At 35.0% G+C, this 20,045-nt stretch overlaps 1 protein-coding gene across 3 annotated transcripts in view; it reads left to right on the top strand.

The window, feature by feature from the left end:
• The window catches only part of CSMD3 (CUB and Sushi multiple domains 3), an 891,194-nt gene that overhangs the window by 413,210 nt on the left and 457,939 nt on the right, over window positions 1-20,045 (top strand). For all 3 annotated transcript variants that reach the window (XM_045861257.1, XM_045861256.1, XM_045861255.1), the window contains one exon: window positions 10,139-10,260. In XM_045861257.1, the coding sequence (XP_045717213.1) occupies window positions 10,139-10,260 (122 nt within the window). The remainder of the gene's footprint in view (window positions 1-10,138; window positions 10,261-20,045) is intronic.

The raw sequence follows: 20,045 nt of genomic DNA, 5'->3' as shown, positions 1-20,045 counted from the left end.
TATTCCAAAGTATCTCTTTAGTTTTGATAAAAAGCAAAAATCCAACAATTGCTGTAGACTAACATATTTGGTGCCTCTTATATATGTAGTTATTTACCTCTCTAGTGCCACCTAAAGAACCTCTCCATCCCCAAACAGTCTTAGAGATTTTGGGAATTACAAAGTTTTCTCATTTACGATGTATAATCTAGTGCACGTTTTCCTTTGCCTAGAAGCCCATCCTAAATTTCTAGTCTGTGTTCATGTGTTGTTACTTTTCAAGAATCAACTCTGACATCATCTCAAGGATACTGTTTCTAAACAACCAAGTTTCAAAACTGTCCTTACCTTCCCATAGCATCTACGTGTCTGTATCTTAGCACTTACAGCACACTGCTAAAGTTGCTCATTTAACTTTTCTCTAAGACTTTGAGCTCCTTAAAGGATCCAATTGATTCCTTTTTTTGCATTGAATCCTTCTAAGTCAATGTTTGGTGTTGACAAGGTATCTCCATAAAGAATAATGACAAATTATCATTAAATATTCATTTGACCTTTAGCCAGAAGAAAAGATTGCCTAGAGTTACAAGTGATATGCGAATTTCCCTGAGATACTTTTTTGATGAATTGTCTTTCTTCTTGCATTTTGATTGAAACATTTAAATTATAAACTTTGACATTTAAAAGAATTTCTTCCATGTAGGTATACTTCACTTTATTGAGTTATTCATTAATTCATTTTTCAGAAAACTTTTTTGAGTATTCTCTGTTTGTTATACTCACAGCCAGCTTCTAGTCACTAGATGAAAGACAGTTGTTGACAGAAGGGGACTCTGTAGGAAAACAAACAATTAATGTGAAGTATTAACGTTCCAATACAAGGAAGGATGAGGCAGAATGAATTTTAGACAGCAGGGTAGGAACTAAAACCTAATATGCAGATGAAGGAAACTGAATGTGCAAAGCCATAGACGTAACTTAGGGCATGGTGCATTTTGAAACTACAAATTGTCAAATGAAGCTTCCTGCTTCCGTAGTTGTAGATCAGATAGTCTAATACCCTGTTTTAAATTCTGGGACAGTACACAACCTTCTAAAGCTTTCAGAACATCTATTGGGCCAGGAAGTGGAAATGTAGCATCTAATGGTTAATACTGACTCCAAATTCCTGCTCTACTAATTTTTGTTATTATGTAAATTTTACATAAATTCAAGTAGCCATTGTCCGTGATTTCATCTAAACAAACCAACAAGAACAGTGTTTAAGTATACAGGAGGTGACTTGCTCTACCTGGAAAGGATGAAGGTAATCTACATAGAAGGTAGAGAAAGAGCTGGCAACTGAATGTTACTCTTAATCTGTTAAAAATTCTTTGCCCAACTAGTTGCTTTTTTTTTTCCTCCTGACTTCGCTGCACATCGTCATCCCACTCATGCCACCTCTATGTTCCTTTTTCTTCTTCCTGCTTCCCATCTCTCTTCCACTCACCTTCCCTCCTGAATGGCCTCAAGGGCACTGCAGGACACACACACACACACACACACACACACGCTCGCACGCACAGATATACGTGCATGCTAATTCATCTCATTCTACCTTACCACCTTATCTGTCTCACTTTCTTACTGACAAACCTAGATTAAGTTGGATATTATACTTCTGCCAAAAAGTGTAATGAACCATTAATTCATAGAAACCACCTCTATTTCTGATGTAATGCTGTTTGTGCTTTCACCCTGGTATGCAGACAAAATGATTCAGAGAAACAAACAGCAAACAGAGGGGGAATTTTATATAGACATAACCTTCATGACTAGGTTAAATTACGAAGAGCCAAGACATGGGGGTAGGGAGCATTTGCTTACTTTTCTTTTGTCTCAACAAAGGAGCACATGTTACCTCTTTTTAATAGAAATTGCATTTGTTTGGTTTTAATCAAATTTATCTGATCCTGTGTAGTCTGCCACTTGCTGAATTAATTTTGTCCCTTTCATAGCATCTCCTCTGTTTTCCAATTCCTTGCTTTGGACTTATATCATTATTATTCCACATTTGTATGCTTCCTGTCAGTGATGACATGGGTTAGACTCCCATTCTTACGCAGATGACACTTAGATGTATCTGAAGATTAGTCCTAATTGCTACTCCACTTCCGGCATTTTATCAGCTTTGCATGAAGACATAGAGACTAGGATGTTCAATTAAATATTATTAATCTGAACTACTTATTGATAGTTCTAGACAGTGATTTAAATAAGTTTTATCATTTACCTTCAGATGTGTGTTTTATGATCAACAGTCAACAATCTGATTTTTAACTGATTCAGAGGAAAGTTTCTGTACCTGTTTATCTGCAGTTTAATAAGAATTCTTTGATATTTAGGTAAATAATTCAGTATTGTTCAGGTGCCTTATATACACTATTAAACAATGAAAGTAAAATAAAAACAAAATGAAATTCTAGTGTATTAAAAGCGTTGTAACCATATTTTAAGACATTATTTAAATCTACATTTTTGCATGTAGATTGTTATAAACTCTAAGGTGAGATTTCAACGTATAATATGAATAACTTTGTGTATGACTTTCAAAACTATTAGGAGTTTATTTCCCAGAAAGGAAGTGCAAAAGAAAGACAAAGGGAGGTTGAACATAGTCTTTCAAAATAAATGTCAAATGTCATGCAGAAAGATTACAGTTGTGACGTTCAACCCATACATCTGTATCTTCTTTAATGGAATTCAATTTTCCGTGTGAAAACCCACAGTTCCTGTTCATGTCCTTTGAGAGAGAGGACACTCATTTTGGGTGGTGTTCTTCTCTCTTGTCCTGTTTTCCTTTATCTACTTTGATAATACATTTCTACCATATTTTATCCATTTTTTACAGCAAATATTTTCTGATTTGAGTAGAAAATTCAGCACTTCTTTTTATTTTCTGTGCATTTTTTCCTTGCTAAGTTACTAATTCCTTCATTAAAAATATTGTACTTTATAAAGTATTTTTTTCAACTTTGAAAATATTCATTTCCTGTTTGAGCTAATAATAGAAACTTTGTATCTCCTTTAACTTCTATCTTAGAAATTAGTAATTTTCTGAGTCATCTTATTTTCTCAAAGCCATTTTTTCACAGTGCACTGTTTTATATTCAAAGCACATACCTCTGCCAACATGGAATTTTTTTTTTCTTAGAAAGTCCCTAAAGCATTTCAATTTAGCCATCTCTAATAGTAATGATAACATTCTAATTTTAAAAGATAATGTCTCATGAAATGTTGCCATAGAAATGGAAACAGGGTTATTGTGTACAACTTCACCCCAATTTGATTAGAATGAGTTTGTTCCTTATAAGGTTTCTACAAAGGCCATATGAGAAGGACTCTCAAATTACTCTGGAGGGGTTTGAATGAGGGACAAAACATAGAAATAAATGATTATTTTTCTATCACACTTCCTATAAATAGCCTTTCCTGATTCGTTAACTAATTCCATTGGCTTTCTTGATTTATTACTTTCAAAGCCCTCATAAACCCAGCTTTATCTATTAGTTAAGTGTTTCTCTTTTCTTCATGATGATAAGGTCCATGAGGGCAGGAATTTCGACTGACTGTCTTTCTGCCTTGCCACTTCCAATGTCCAGCATAGTGTTTCAAACAGAACATGCACTCATTGAATGTTTTGTGGAATATGTAGACATGCAGAGTAAAAGCTTACAGCATTCAACTTTGCAAATGAATTAAACTATATTATCTAACAGCGAATAAGCAGAATTTATCAGAATAAAACACATTGAAATATAAACACTCATTTTTTCCAGTGAACAATTTGATTTACCATTTCACTGAAAAAAAGTTCTTAACCATTAGGTCATATTTATTTCTAGACATGGAACATATTTACTTAATAAATAATAAAAAAATATTAATTTCTTTGGCATTATACATTTATCATATATTGCTATGATATTAGTTTATATTTGCTTATATAATAATATATGCTATAAAATAAATGATAAACATTTTAATATCAGTTTACATCATAGATATAGAGGTTTAAATGCTAGACTCTTATTAAAGTTCCAAAATTATAATAAGTCTGATTTCTTTAACCAACATTGAGTATTTATAACAGACAATATGCTTATTTCACCAGCTTGGAATACAAAAAAATAAATTCAATTTTCCAGAATACTCTAACTCAGTTGTTGGACATGTGGTCACTGCTCTCTTATTTTCCCCTCCTGGCCTTACACAGTCCCAGGGGACATTCTCCCACCTCCTGGACAGAAAATGAGTTATTTAAAAAAATCCACCAAAACCCCCACTTAGTGCCTCAATCAAATGTTATGATAAAAACACAACCTTGTTGCAAAATGTAGATGGTATGGATACTGTTCAAATACCAATGGTGATAATCGGAGAAGGAAGGATTAGAATGAAATTGTAGGTGGCACTTACCCCAGCTTATCTCTGTGAAACCAGGGATAGTTCCCTTTTAGGCCTAGAAAGGAGCCACGCCATGTCTCTTTATGTTCAATTTCCTGTGGCTAGTAGAAGTACCTACCCAGCAGGTACTAACATTCATCCATCTCCAGTCATTTCATATTTGTCTCTACCAATATTTTTTTGGTCCTCTAGCAAGGACATTTTCCATGGTGTGAGCCGTGACTTGGTGCATTTCACAAAGTTTGAGCCATTCATACTTATTTATTATTACATCGTTATACCTTATTAGAATGTCTAATTTTTCAAGGGGAAATAGAGATTCTAGGGGAAATATAAACTCTACTAAGGTAAAATTAGTATCACCTGCTCTTGTCCACCACCTCTTGAATAACAGAAGAAATATAGCTTATTCCATGGCCAATGGCCAATTACTCTTAGACATAATTTAACACTATTTGTTTTTATCCCAATCCCTGTCTAATAAGCAAATTAGTAACTGTGGATATTGAAAGGTAGAAATGGAAATACTTTTGCTAAGGGTAAGATCATAATGTTTCCCAACTCACAGATGATAAAAAAGGAGTACTATAAATACTACTGAATTGAAATTGACTTTTTGGTGGATCCATCATTTTCCATGTTTTGTATGTCATCAAATCATTTTAATAACAATAAGTCTATTTCTCTGAGACAGTAAAAGCATCATTGCACAAAACATAACTTACAGGCTCTACTATCCTCATTGCACCCATTGGAAGAAGCCATTAAGAGCATATGAATAACTGCATAATATAATCATGTAATCATTTTATGTCCATTAGAGAGTGACATAGCCTACTTGTCTAAGTTTGTAAGTGGAATAACTGAGATCCAGATGGTTTGGATTTGCTCAAGTGTGAACACCGAGTAAGTTGAAGATGTAGGGACAGTTGAAGATACAGAAACTAACAAGTAAAACTTTATCTACTTTGAAACACATAGATATGACCAAATGCAATGTTTCTTACTAAAAATCTTCCAGCATTCATAGAACAGCTTCAGGGAAGCAGACAATAGGATTCAGTTACTCAGACAACTGTTTGTGAATCCATAGGGATGAGAATATTCACCCAGGGCAGTCGCTTGAATTGCCACTACATCCAAAGGGAGAGAGGGGGTAAGAAAGATATAAACCAGAAACAAAGGAACAAAAACACCTCTGTTGTGACTCTCATTATTTTAATTATTTGTTTATTTATCCAGTTATATATTTCTTATATACTATGTACCTGGCACTGTTCTGGGCACTGGGGACACTGTGGGGAATAAGGCCAAGTCCTTGCTCTCACGAAGCTGTCATTCTAAAGTGAAGAAAAGGGACAATAGACACTGTATGCATATACCCATATATGTATGTGGGCGTATACACTTGCATGTAAAGAAAGATATCTGTGTATGTGTATGTATGAAGGTGATACTTAAAAATCTAAACTTTAGGTAGATTAATCAAAACAGATTCTTTGTTGAGAAACATGTGAGTAGAAAACTATACAAAATGAGAAAATAAACCAGCAAATGCTAAGGTCTTAAAGTGGGAATATTGTCAGTGCGCTTAAGGAATTGCAGATGCATAGGAGCTTTACGAATTTTTCACATCGTGATAACATGTTGGAACAAGACCACAAAAGTGCCTCAATATTGTACAAACATCATGAGATTCTGGAAGGAGAGAGCGAAAGAGGTACTTTAGGGCACAGGAGGCCTAGAGATCACCGCAGACAGGCCTCAGTTGGGGTATTGTGTGCAAAAAGAATATTTAACCTCTGGGTCGTAACTTTAATACTCCACCAAAATATAAAATTTTAGTTTGTCTTACTTGTGTTATAAAAACGTTATATCCAGCATAAATCTAAACGCCCAAGGGTTCCAGTTGAGCCAAAACATATTTCATTGCACTTAACCTTATTCTTTTCTTTCAGTCAAACTTTTTTATTTTGAAATAATTTCGGGCTCACAGAAAAGTTGCAGAGTACAGAGTGCTGTGTACATACACCATTTCACCGCCGCCTTCCCTTCATGCCAACAGGCCACACAACAATGGAGCCTTGATCTTAGACATTTTTCAAAGCCTAGTTAACTTTATGTATTTGACCTGAGGAAACTATAGAAAGGTATTGATACAACATACAATGTATTGTAAAATAACAGCTTCTTCAAAGGCATGAACAGTTAAAATAATCATAGATACATAAAATCTGAAAAAAAATTAGCTAGGAGTTAGTGAACAAAGATGATAAACGAGGCCTTGTCTACAGAAAATGGTAAGTGTGTATACGTTTTAGAAAATAAAGCACACCAGTGAAACACCAGGCAGTCATTGCCACTCAGAGAAGCAGTATGCCCCATCACAGGGCTCTATTGTGCTAACTTCAAACCAGTTATTTGACTACTACAACATTTTTGTTGCTATAAGTTTTAAAAATATTTATAACTACATTTTCTATCAGATCACTAGCATCTAAACATATGTGTTGATGTGCTGTTCAAATAATGGGCTGTGAGTACTATTACCCATTACTGAACCCTGGGTGGACAAAATGGGAACACTTTCTATATACGGAAGTGGTGCATCGGCGTAGCTTTCTTTAAACAAAAATAACATTTCTGCAGGTAAATGCAAGAAGGCATCACATTTTAGACTTTAAGAACATCATAGCAAAACTGGAAATTTATAAAGGGTATGCTACATTTAAGGGAGAGCACGAATTCTTTTCTGGCAGAAGTTAAGTATATGGCTGTATAAAATGTCAGGAAATTGCATTGGAAAGGAAATGTGGGGCCTCACAGGAATCATTTTATATTCTACATTAACCAGTTTTAATTTATCCTATAGGAAACAGGTGATCAAGACTTTATGCCATTAATTAAAATGATCAAATCTGTACTTTAGGAAGAAAATATAGTAACACTAATGAAGAAAAGAGCAGAGAAAATAGGGTATAAGAAGAAGTCAAGTATCTATTTCTAGCTCAGGAAAAAGATGATGATAAAGCAATGGGTATCAGGAAGAGAAGAAGAAAAGGAAAAAAAGGTGCTTCAGAAGGGGAGTATGTAGGTCTTCAGAAGTGCTGTATATACGGGAGAGAGTCAGAGAGATTAGATCACAGAGGCTTAATTGTGAGCATCTTTGAAATATTTCATGGAATACCCAGCAAACAGAAGTTTACTCTAGAAATCAAGAGAGATGGCAGAATTGTTCATGTGGATTTGAGAGCTATCAACACAGAAGTTATCACTGTAGAAGTGAATGAGATTAAACATTCAGAGAGGTCATTAAAAAAGAGAAAAGAGGCCATTAAATCAGTTTATAATTATGCTACTTAAGGGTCAGATAAAAAAAAATAGAACCAGGACACAGGTATGGAGAATAACTATTTTAAACAAATATGTCCCAAATCCAGACAGTTTCAGGGCTGTGAAAGGGAAGGCAGAGAATTTCAAAGTTTAGCAATACATTTCCATTACTGTGGGAGATCCAGAATGTGGAGAAAATGGAGAGATGTTAGATTTAGCAATTGGGTGATCATTGTTGGTGTTGAGAATGCAATGTTCACACTGAAATCAGAGAAGAAAAACTGAAATAGTTTCAAAAGTGAATGGGGGAGAAAAATGGAGTAGTGAGTATGGATGGCTTATAAGAAGTTGTGGGTAATGATCTCACTTATACGTGAAACCTAAAAAAGAAACACTCTTACCATTTGGACAGCAGGGATGGATCTGGAGGGCATTATGCTAAGTGAAATAAGCTAGTCAGAGAAAGACGACTACCATATGACTTCACACATTGTGGAATGTAATGAACAAAATGGAATAACAAGTGAAACAGAGACAGACTCATAGATAGAGAGTAGGCTGACAGCTGTTGGGGCAGGGGCGGGGGTTGAATCAGGGTGATGGTGGGATTGAGCCAAAAAAGAAAAAAAAAAACAGAGAGAGAAGAATCTTAGGGACACAAACAAAAGTGTGGTGATTGCTAGGGGGGAGGGGATGTACAGGAAGGTGGAGATTATAAAGGGGAAATACAGAGAAACTGCTCTGGAATTAGGTAGTAGTAAAGGCTGTGCGGCTTTGTTACTTTACTGCAAAATCACTTAATTATACATTTTAAAGGGTGAATTTTATATTATATGAATTATATCTCAATAAAATTACATAAAAGAACAATAGAAAAGAAAAAAAACTCATAGAAACAGAGAATATGAATTGCCAGAAGTGGCAATGGGGGTGTCAGGAGAAATTTGGAGGAGTTTTTTTCAAAGGGAATACATTTCCATTTATAAGACAAACAACTTCTGGTGATCTAATGCACAGTACGGTGACTATAGTTAATAGTACCGTATTAATATATTACTAAGAGAATATGAGAGATCCTAAATATTTTCACTGCACACATACACAAAAAGTAATTATGTGATGTGATGAGGAGGTTAACTACTTTTATTATTTTGCCATATACACACACACAAACACACACACACACACACACACACATATGCATATATCAAGTTATCTTGTTATACAGCTTAAACTTACACAGTATTACATGTCAGTTATAATCAATAGAGCTGGGGAAAAAGAGCCAATTGTGAAATATTCAGAAATTTGTGAGGTCTTGATAAGCCTTTGGTAGCTTCAAATTAGCCAGAGTCTGGGAGTATTTATACCATGGTAATTGGAGAACAAACAACACCAGAATGAATGGAACAGAAGAAAATGAAGTAGTGAGCATACAAGACTTATAATAAGTTAGACAGTAAATAAAAAAGGAAAGATTGGTAATTAATGTTAAAGGAAGAATATACTTTGATTTTCCCTTTTCACAAAATAAGGTTTTTTTGTTTAAAATTTGGAAATCAAGGGGATAATGGGAGGGGAAAAAGGAAAAGGGTCATCAAGGAGCATGTATAAAGGACACATGGACAAAACCAAAGGGGGTAGAAATGAGGGTGAGAGGTGGAGATGGGTGGGTGGGGGTGGTGGGGGGAAATGGAGACGACTGTATTTGAACAGCAATAAAAACTGGAAATCAGACACATACAAGAGAAAATCAAAAGCAACCATTTCAATCACAAGCTATAAACTCAAGGGAAAAAAAGAAGTTAAGGCAAATGCAGTGTGGTCACAAGTTGTTTTGTTAAGTAGAAGAAAGAAGCATTAGCGGGAACTTAGAACACTTAAATTTTGTGGGACTTCACATTATTCCCATGTAGCTTTCTGTGCAGCCACTGTGTGCTAATTCACAGTTGTAAGAATGGAAAGAGTACTTTTAATATCGATGCCTCAATTATGCTATTATGTGTCTGAGGGTAGTTAAATGAAAATACTACCCTTTAGATTGCTTAGTCAATCCAAGGCTTTTTGTGTTTTCTTTTTGTAGATTTGTGTTAACATAATATTGAATAAATATACCTTTCTCTAATTAAACTAACCTATTTACAGTCAAAGGGCATTTTATTCATCATTAGTTTTCAATTGTTGAAAATATTGAGCTTGTGAATTTTAGTGTGTATAAAAATACTCTCATTTTGATATGTGAACATTATAGCCAGAATATATATTTCAGTGTGGTTCTAATTGTGCAATTTTGCATTTAAAGGCTATTTGCAAGTTATTTCACTGCTACGATTTTGTATATGGTATAAGCTCATCATTTAAAATCCAATTTCTCTTGCAGTGAAGACATGTGGCTCTAATCTTCAAGGACCAAGCGGAATCTTTACGTCTCCCAACTTCCCGTTCCAGTATGACAGCAATGCACAGTGTGTCTGGGTCATCACAGCAGTGAATACAAATAAGGTGAGAACATGGCCTGTGGTAGAAAAGCAGAACCAGGGGGCCAACAGCAAGGAGAGCGTGAGGAAAGCACTGTGAAAAACATTTCTGCAGAAAGTGTGATTTCTGCAATCTTTTCTACTTATCCATTATACAGAACATACATTTGTATGAAAAATTTGGAAAAAGTAAATGTAGAATAAAACAATTGCACTTCCATATGTTAACGTACAATTGACAGCACATTGAAATTATAAATGAACGCTTTCTGAGACAAGTGTTTGATGATTATATTTTTCTTTTTTAAAGAGGCCATGAATAATGGCTTTCACTTCTTATCTTTTTTACTTGACATATTATTCAGGTGTATCATGTTTATGAACACAGCTGGCTTCTAATGTTTCTTTATTGCCATGTGTCACACACCTATTCTTTACTATAAATGATTTATTTTAATGTGCTTGGCACTAATAGAAGACTCATAGTATAACATTTAAAAGGTTGGGTTATCTTTCTCTTTCATTAAAAGTGAGTAATACATCTAAATATGCACATGATACAATACTTCAAACATAATAGTAATTCTGAATGAATGTAGGAACAACTGAAAAATTAGGTCGGTTCCTTCTCCTACTCTCCCCGGCTTTTCCTTGTAAGAATATACAGAGGAAATCATTTTAACCACCCAACCCATGTCATCAGTCAGTTCAATTCAACAAATATTTATTTATTGATCACCATCTCTGTTCAAATTATGAGTTGTTGAGAAAATAAAAAATCATGAAGCACTTGAAAGATAAACTCAGGTTTATTGAACACTTAGCAACATGCCAGGTAAAATTTGCAGCACTCTTTATGAATTATTTAATCTTCATGAGACTCCCCCAGGGGGTAGATAGTTTTATTCCTGCTTTTAACAAAGAAGCTAAATAACTTGTCTACGATTACATAAATAGCAAAGGTCAGAGATGTGTGCTTTATGAGACACGTGCTATTTACGAGGTTATATCTCACACTAAGATAAGCATGAAGTGAGTTCATTGTAAAGTACGGAACAAACGCATTGTATTAATCTTGCATGGAGATAGAAATCTTTTTTGTGCCACGGTAATTACCTGTAATTGTCATCAAAATGTGGTAATTATTTTCTGTTCTGTAAGATAGGGGCTCTGTTCAGTTTAATTTATTTTCATCACTGAGTTACCTGAAGATTCACAGAGGTCGTCTCATTTCTCCTTGTTTATCTGACCTAATCTGCCAAACTTTTATCTCCCCGTTTTCTTCTTAAAAAAATCCAATTTATTTTCTAAAGAGGACATAATTACTTTTACTTCTTTGCTACTTTTATCAAATAGCTGACTGAGGACATTAATTTTTAATCTGTTGGCTCGCCTCTATTTTAGGATAATCTACAGAAATTGGTTTTCAAGCATTTTTAACCACTCTGCACAGTTAGAGTTATATTTGACATTGTGTTATCGTGTCCCAGATCGTTCACACTACACAGACACACACCTGCTCACACACACAGTGCCACGGAATATTTCCTCTTACAACAAAAGTGGACTTCACTATTTTGTATTCTGATGAATCGTAACCTATTTATCTTTAAAATATTGATTATGCCTCACTAAATAATTTTTATGATACCCTAACAAGTTGCAACACACAGTTTAAAAAATACTGTTTAAAGTCTTGCTTGCTTAGATTCCCACATTAGAAACTCGTTTTTGGAAGGCAATTGCTGGCATGAGACACAGGCACACAGCTCTCCTAGTTGGTGTACACCCCAGTTAGCCAACATTCTGCATCCCTCAGTATCCATACTTTTCCTCAAAAAAGATTGCTCATGTTTTTCTGCATGTTCAGGGACTTGTAAACTAATCATGGTGTTCTCAATATCCAATACAAATCGATGGTAGGTAAAAAAGAGAGAGAGAGAGAAAAGAAAACCTCTGAGATTTGATAGTGAATGAAAGCAGCCCGAACGGGTTTCAAATCTGGGTTGTACTCTAGACATGACGCAGTTTTAGGCAGGCATGACCCCTGAGTCCTCTGAGCCACAGGCGTCTGCTTCTTTGTTTGTTTTGTTTTATCTTTTAGATACAATAATACCATATCATAAAGTCATTTTATTGATTAGATAAGAAAGTGTGAAATTTCTGATTCAAAGTAGGATCGCTTTAAACGATAGCAATTATTATTGCCAAATTTTGCCATTTTGGCAAGAAATATGCTTCTTCTCTTCAGTTATTTGTTAGATTTAGTTTATGTATTACTGCAATAAAACATTACTACAAACTATTTTCTTCCATATTTGATTATGTGGCTGAATAATTTATAGGTAACTGTGTCTTGTACTAAAATATTAAACTATAAATTATAGTCACTTTTACTGATCAGTATATTACCATTGCCATTAAGCTTACTAAAAATAGAATATAATGACTGGGCATTATAATTTTATAGTAATATGCAATTTTAAGGTTCTTTTATATCCCTTCCACAAGCCTCTTTAAGGGAATGTTTCCTTTAATTATAGCATTTCAGTAATGAATGCAATTGAGGGTTTCTTCATAACAGGAAGTTAAAATATTAGAGTTGATATTTTAAATAATATGATCATAGAATTGTTCTTGCATTAATATATGCATTTAACAATAGATCCATATGTGAAATAAATAATATTCTGTCTTCAACATTTTCTTAATTTTTATGAGGATAATCTTCCTTAGTATAGGTGATCTTGTGCATTTGTCTTTAACCTGAGGTACATGTACCCTTGGGATCCAAAAACAATTCCCTTATTGTACCCGAGGGTCCTGGTCACCATTTTAAGATACTCCAGTTTCTATCACTGTCCTGCCTGATGATCATCTGTCTTCTGTTTGTTCTCTTTTATCACTCTTCCTTTTATGACTGTCTTTCACAGTGTCAAAATAAAGGCACATATTACTCTTCCCCCTGAAATATTAATATTTTACTTTATTTGAGTGTAAATAAAACTCTGAAGATTAAGAGTAAGTAATTCCAGGTGCATAGCTCTTAAGTCGGAGTCTTTCAGAACAAAGCAAAAAAATAGATTCATTAAGATATATTAGGAGACAACTTTATTTTATCAACAAACTTATTGAACGGCCCATCTCTTTATCTATGCATCTATATATGTATGTATGTATCTATCTGTCTATCTTTCTTTCATCCAAGTATACACCTATTTTTAATCCATCTATCTATTCATAAGTCTGTCTATAATGGAACTAAAATTCACAATACAGAGAAGTACATTATATACCTATTTGAATTGAAATACAAAGTTTGACTTTTTGAACACAAAACATTTATGATTTGTCAAATTGATTTAACAGGTTTTTCAGTTTTAACATATGGTGGAAAATATTAGAAATTAAATGAACTAATGACCCAAGATTTTAAGGAAACTATATTTTGGTGTTTAAAAAATTAGAGTGTAATAGTAATTGCAATATTTGCATCTACTCACACTTAGAATTGTTTTTTAATAGATGCCTATTTAAAATTATATAAGAAGGTAGTTTTCAAAACCCTTTGATCTATGTGTATGGAATTGTTTAAAGACTCTCTAGACCAGCCCTGTCCAACAGAAATATAATGTGAGACACATATAATTTTACATTTTCTAGTAGTTACATTTTTTAAGATTTTATTTATTTATTTTTAGAGAGGGAAGGGAGGGAGAAAGAGAGAGAGAGAGAAACATCAATGTGCGGTTGCTGGGGGCCGTGGCCTGCAACCCAGGCATGTGCCCTGACTGGGAATCAAACCTGCGATGCTTTAGTTTGCAGCTGGCGCTCAATCCACTGAGCTACGCCAGTCAGGGCTAGTAGTTACATTTTTAAAGTATAAAACTAATTTTAGGATTGTATTTTATTTAATGCTGATTTTATCATTTCAACATGCAATTAGCATAAATTAATAATGCAGTAATTTACCATCATTTTATTTTCACTCCAAATCTTTGAATTACTGAGCATGTTTAACAGTTAAGTGGCATCAATTCAGACAAGCCACACTTCAAGCGCTCTACTGCCACATGTTGGCCGTGGCTACCGTATTGTACAGAATACTGGACACTGCCACCCCCACGGAGTGTTTGACTGCTCTGCTTCAGAAAACGAGAGGTCGTGGTGGTGGCTCTCAAGGGGACAGAATGCCCCATCACAAGGGAATTGCCTCAAGTGAAGCCTTTACTGGGGCTTCGAGGAAAGAGGAGGTGCTCCCTTTGGCAGAGGTGACTCTGAAAGACTGGAGGTTTTAAGATTCTCAGCTTTATTATGAAGCATCCAAATGTGTCTATTTCAAATTATAAGATCACATTCCTTCTCAATTAATCTTCTAATTTCCATGCGAGAAATTGAGAGTCTATCAATTTGTCATATTATAATTATGCAACTCGAATTATTAAATTATGGATGTAATTTTCAGCCATACCTGCCCAGTGTCACAGGGTCACCATAGAAGGTCTCTTGTCCACTGTAATTTAATTTTTTTTTCTGACTCCAGTAAAGCTATTCGTGGTCATCTGCCTCCATAGTCCTTATAGTTTTGGGTATGGGTAGTCATCATTGCAATGGCCACTTGCCACACACCCCCAAACTTTTCCCTCAATAAGGGTTTCATTCCAATCTCAAGTAATAAATGAAATAATATTTATGCCATTTTCTACAGACCAAGAGCCCTGCTATGTCAAGACCCCAAAATAAACAAAGTGCTCTCCAAAACTCCTTGTTTAAGAGTCTATTTCTTGGGCACCTCTTGACACCAAGGGATGTATCAGTCAAGGTCTAGTCAGGAAAACTATAATCCACAATAGTTATTTAAAACGTGTTGAATGGATTTGGAGGATTTTTATGCACTAATTTTGAAATAACAAAAAGTAACACATAAGCAATAACCATACAGGCAGACACCATCTTTAGATATAGTTGGAGGAAGAAAATAGAAACTATGGTATTACAGAGTCTAAGAGTTTGTAGTAGGGACTTTGTAAAACAGGAACTCACAAATTCGCAAGCTGTTAGCATATAGATGTTATCTGTAGCCACTAGACAGAATAAGATCACAAAGTAATTCTTAGGAGGAGGATCAAAGTTATAGTAAATAGTGTATGAACAGCTTGCAAAGGTAAACAAGTAGGGTACCTAACTGGAAATCTGTTTTTATATATTGTGTGTATTTTTAATGTTACATTTATACATTTGAATGCCATCCATTTCCACTCCAAGATCCAATATCCATGGAAGAATTGCAGAATGAATACCTTAGGTGCATTTGTACTTAGTTTCAAATATAAATATATATCATTGGTATTTAAAATTATAAAATGCATTTGTATAAGTGGTTCTTCAAATATAAACATATAAATTAATGGTAAATTTAAACAGTTTTTAATGAAATAATCCTATAGTGTAATATGCAGAACTAAGATGAAAAAATTGTGGAACTGAATTCTCATGAATTTTTGACCAGTCCTTGTGCCCACTTTCAGTAGAATGCTCTGGCCTCCACACTGAATGAGTGAGAGAAGAGTAATGTTGATGTCTCAAGGATGTCAGCAGATCTCACAACTGAGAAAATACAATCCATTGGGAGGTCAGCAATGAAAGATTAAATTAATTGAGCGTAGAAGAATATAATTCAGAAGAATAAAGACAGGCACATGAGGTCACCTTCAGTTCAGATTAAAACTCTCACTGGTTTAGCAGAAGTCTGAAGTGTCAGAAGAAATAAAACTGGTCATCAAAAGAGTAAGAATTGACTTTTTTAAAATGTGGGGTAACACTAGCCAAAAGCAGAATGGTTTTTGTACTCCAAGACTATAAATATTCCAACAATGGCTCACGTTTGCACCTTAGGAGTCAGAGAATGTTGTTTGCTATAACTTAGGCACGTCAGTGAGGAGCATCCAGGGGCTGTTATGATTTTTAAGTTCATATATTTAAGAACCCACTTTGGGCCTTTCTGACCTATTTATAAATCACTTTCTTATTATTCTATGTAGAATAATGCATCAATGGAGTTTTGATCTAAGGGTCTAATGTCCTGAATTGCTGTGCAGATTGTCTCTCCTCTCTGAATGCAAGTTTCCTCACATTTAAGGCAGGACGGCTCTCCCCCACCTGCCATGTCAATCACAGACATCAATAAACTAAACAACACTTTATACACTAGAAATTATCTTGCAAATTTAAAGTATTATATTTGCCATTATTTATACCTTCCCTAATTCCAAAGATTATTTTAGGTAGAAGGCACATCAAATAGAGGAAAATACATAGGTTGAGATATGTTGAGTAATTAAGAAGGTTTACACATTAAAATGGTATCTAGCTACCGTGGGTGCTCAGCTAACACTTGTATAAATAAAAGAGCTAATAGATAAAAATAAGCAGTATATATGGATTATGTGAGAAATGATTAGGCATTTTGATCCAGCATAGTCTAAAATTAGTGCACAATGGATAGAAGATATTTTGTTGCCATTTAACACTGCTTTATAAATAAATGTTAACTATATTTACTTCATATTAAATAATATTTATACCTGTATATTACTTTCTCTAGAGAAATCATAAAACAAAGTTACTGGATTTTCCATATACTCATGAAGGTTCACTGTACCATTTCACATTATCCTAACATAGATTTGGTTTCTGCTGGAGTGGCAGGATAGATGGGAGTTTCCCCTCGACCTCCACAGGGATGTCTGTCTCACATGCACTTGTAGGTACAAAGGGACAACCTTTTCTAGGTTGCTATCCCCTTCTAGGAGGTGCTTTTATTCTTTTATTTTTTTAAAGAAGTATCGAAGGTCAATTTTATAACATGATTACTATTTTTTTAATATTTCACTCCTATATTTAATACAACATTTAAGCCCATGGTTTGTGTTTAGATCTATAAACCCTCCCCTCAGTGTCCCTCCCCATAAACTCTGCAGGCATCAGAATACACCCCTGACTTCCATTATAACACTATTATTAGAAGCCTTTCCATACTGTCACTGTTCCATCATGGCAGCTCGCCTTTTGCCACTTAATTTAGCCTGACCACTTTAGGTACTAGTTCTATGTGCCAAGTAGTTGGAGTCTGGGGATGTGTGCCAAGCTTCCGTGCCAGGTCTGAGACCTCAGCCAGGCATGGAGACTGTTACTTCTGCAGCCTGCAGCTGTCTTTTCTGCAGAAAGCACACATAACACAAGGATTTGTATGCAAGTGATTTATTAAGAAAGTGTGCTCAGAAAACTATTAAGGAATGGGGAGAAGCAAGACAGTAAATAAGTAGTTAAGTAGGAGAGCAAGTTCAGGCAAAATTCAAGGTTCAGACTGATTCTATGCCATGTAAATTATATATGAGAATTTACCCCAACTCAGAGCGGGGGAGCTGGGATCTCATACTTCTGCATGCCATAATCATGGGCTATGGGCTAGACAGGTCTTTTAGGGCTCATGTATGGACAGGCTGTTCCCATAACTCAAAGACAGTCCCCACAAGACTGAGAGGCAAATGAATATGGAAGGCAGCAAACAGATAACAGAAAAGACAAGAAGCATCCAAGGGGAGCTGTCCAGATGAAGTACTGATAGTGTCTGCTACAGTTTAGTTAGGCAAGAGGGAGCGAACTTGAGGCAGCAGCTCAGAGATAAACTGAAATCAAAGCCATTTGGACTTACCAAGATTTACCAAGTAATGATTCAGAAAGAGCTTAGTCATAAAATGCAGACCGTGGTATAAATCAATAAGACAGAAAACAGGGAAACAAACTAGAAGTTCCTTAAGCTAGACAAAGTGGCTGTGATCACCATTTATAGGACAACCAGCCTTGGGAGGGGGTGACCATCAAAGGTACTGACCTTTACTCCCCTCCTATTCACTGACTCCCACCTGTCTTCCCAGCACCTCTTGATTCTTCCCAGCACCTGACACTGTGACCTGTCCTCTGGTCAAACTGATTTATTTATTTGAACTAATTTATTTAAAATCAGTAACTTTAGGTGGGCACATTGAATAGCTATCTAAAAATAAATATCAACACAGAAAAAAATAAACATTTCATAATGTTAAAATGATTATTCGTGGTTGGAGGAATAGACTTATTTTTTCCCACTTTACTTGTATGCTAACAAAAATGTATCTTAAATTTCAGTAATATATGTTATGCTGTATAATAAAATATAGTTTAAAAATAAAAATGAATAAAAGGAAAATGGTAGATATAGGTAGACAGTTACTGACACTGTTGATCATTTTCTGCTTTTTGAAACTTTCTCTTATTGCTTGTTTATTTTCTGATTTCCTAAATTTTCTCCTACCTTCTCAGGCTTTTTCTCAGTACTCGTCTTCGTTTGCCACGTCCGTAAAATTCATGTTCCTCAATATTCTGAAGTCAAGCATATTCATTGTATATTCTTCCTTGATACATCTAAATAGAAAGTCTGATGAATTCAGTATAGATCATTAATATGCCTCAAAGTTGCTTAACTCTCTCATCCAGATTTGCATTATTTCTCCTTTGGATTATCGACCAACTTTTCAACTGGTGAACTTTCATCTCCTTTTACGGCTTATGCTAAGATTACTAACAAATCCAGTGCGATATTTTATTCTAAAATAAAATATCTTCCTCCTTGATGAAATATTTATATAGATCCATGTAGCTTCACAGATGACCCCATCGGCAACCTGAACACCCTCACCTTTCCAGGCTCACACCCCAGCACGCCGCTCCATGCCTGCGCATGACAGAGCCCTCCAGTTTGCAGGACGTGCTGCTCCCTCTTTAAGGAATACCCTTCCCCTCTCTGTTTGTACCTCCCTAAACTGTAATCCTGGTTGTTCTTGGCCGTATTCTAGGATTCATTTCATATTTTAGTTTTTTTTTGTGGAACACTTCCTTCTCTTTCTTCTTTGACAGGCTTAAGATCCTTCTCTGCATACTAGTTCACCAATTATCATATTATATTGTAATTATCTGCTTACTCATCTGTTTTCCTAGTTTAACTTTTCAGGACAAAAGCATGCTTGAATCTTTGCATCCTTAACATTTAGATGCCATGTGGGAGTTTTTCAAATGAATATTGAAAGAAATGATTAAATGTTCCCATGTAAAAATCTCACTGGTTTATTTGCATGTTTATTAGTTTTTCCTGGGGACTTCTTGAATTCTTACAAAAAGGGATACAAAGTATGTAAAAATAAAGTATTTTTAGTTTTCATTACTCCTCCCACTACTAACTGTTGGTGCCCCTATCACTTTAATTTCAATATTGTAATTGTTTAAATATATATATATATATATATATATATATATATATATATATATATATATAACCAAAGCCATGCTAAATGACAATTAGGTATAAATATTAAGTAATTCATACAAATGGTAGCAATTAGTATACTTTATACAGCCAAATAAAATTTGGAGGAACTGGTTTAGGGAAAGAAAATGAGACACTAGACAAAGGAATCTTTAATTGCAGTTGCCAGGATCCAGGTTTACCAGCTAGGATTAGGCCTGGCTCTCAGGGACAGAAAACCCCACTGTAAGAGAGACTGAAACAAGATGTGGTCCAAGACTGGTGGTGGCGCTGCTATAGGAATTTCTCAATGAAGTAGGCTAATTCACTGCCCCTCCATTCCCAGGGAGGAGCCCTTGCCCTCTGGGTCCCAGCGTGGTGTCTCACAGTTTCCAGGAAGCAGACTGGGGCAAGAAGTAAAGAAGGAGAGCAAAGGACAATTGCAAGCTATTTCTTAAGAAAGGTTTCTG

The sequence above is a fragment of the Phyllostomus hastatus genome, unplaced genomic scaffold (assembly GCF_019186645.2).
Source record: "Phyllostomus hastatus isolate PE091 unplaced genomic scaffold, TTU_PhHast_1.1 phas_scaffold_21, whole genome shotgun sequence".
In the NCBI taxonomy this organism is placed as follows: Eukaryota; Metazoa; Chordata; class Mammalia; order Chiroptera; family Phyllostomidae; genus Phyllostomus; species Phyllostomus hastatus.
The sequence above is the reverse complement of the archived record's forward strand: the minus strand, read 5'-3'. Positions and strand labels throughout refer to the sequence as shown.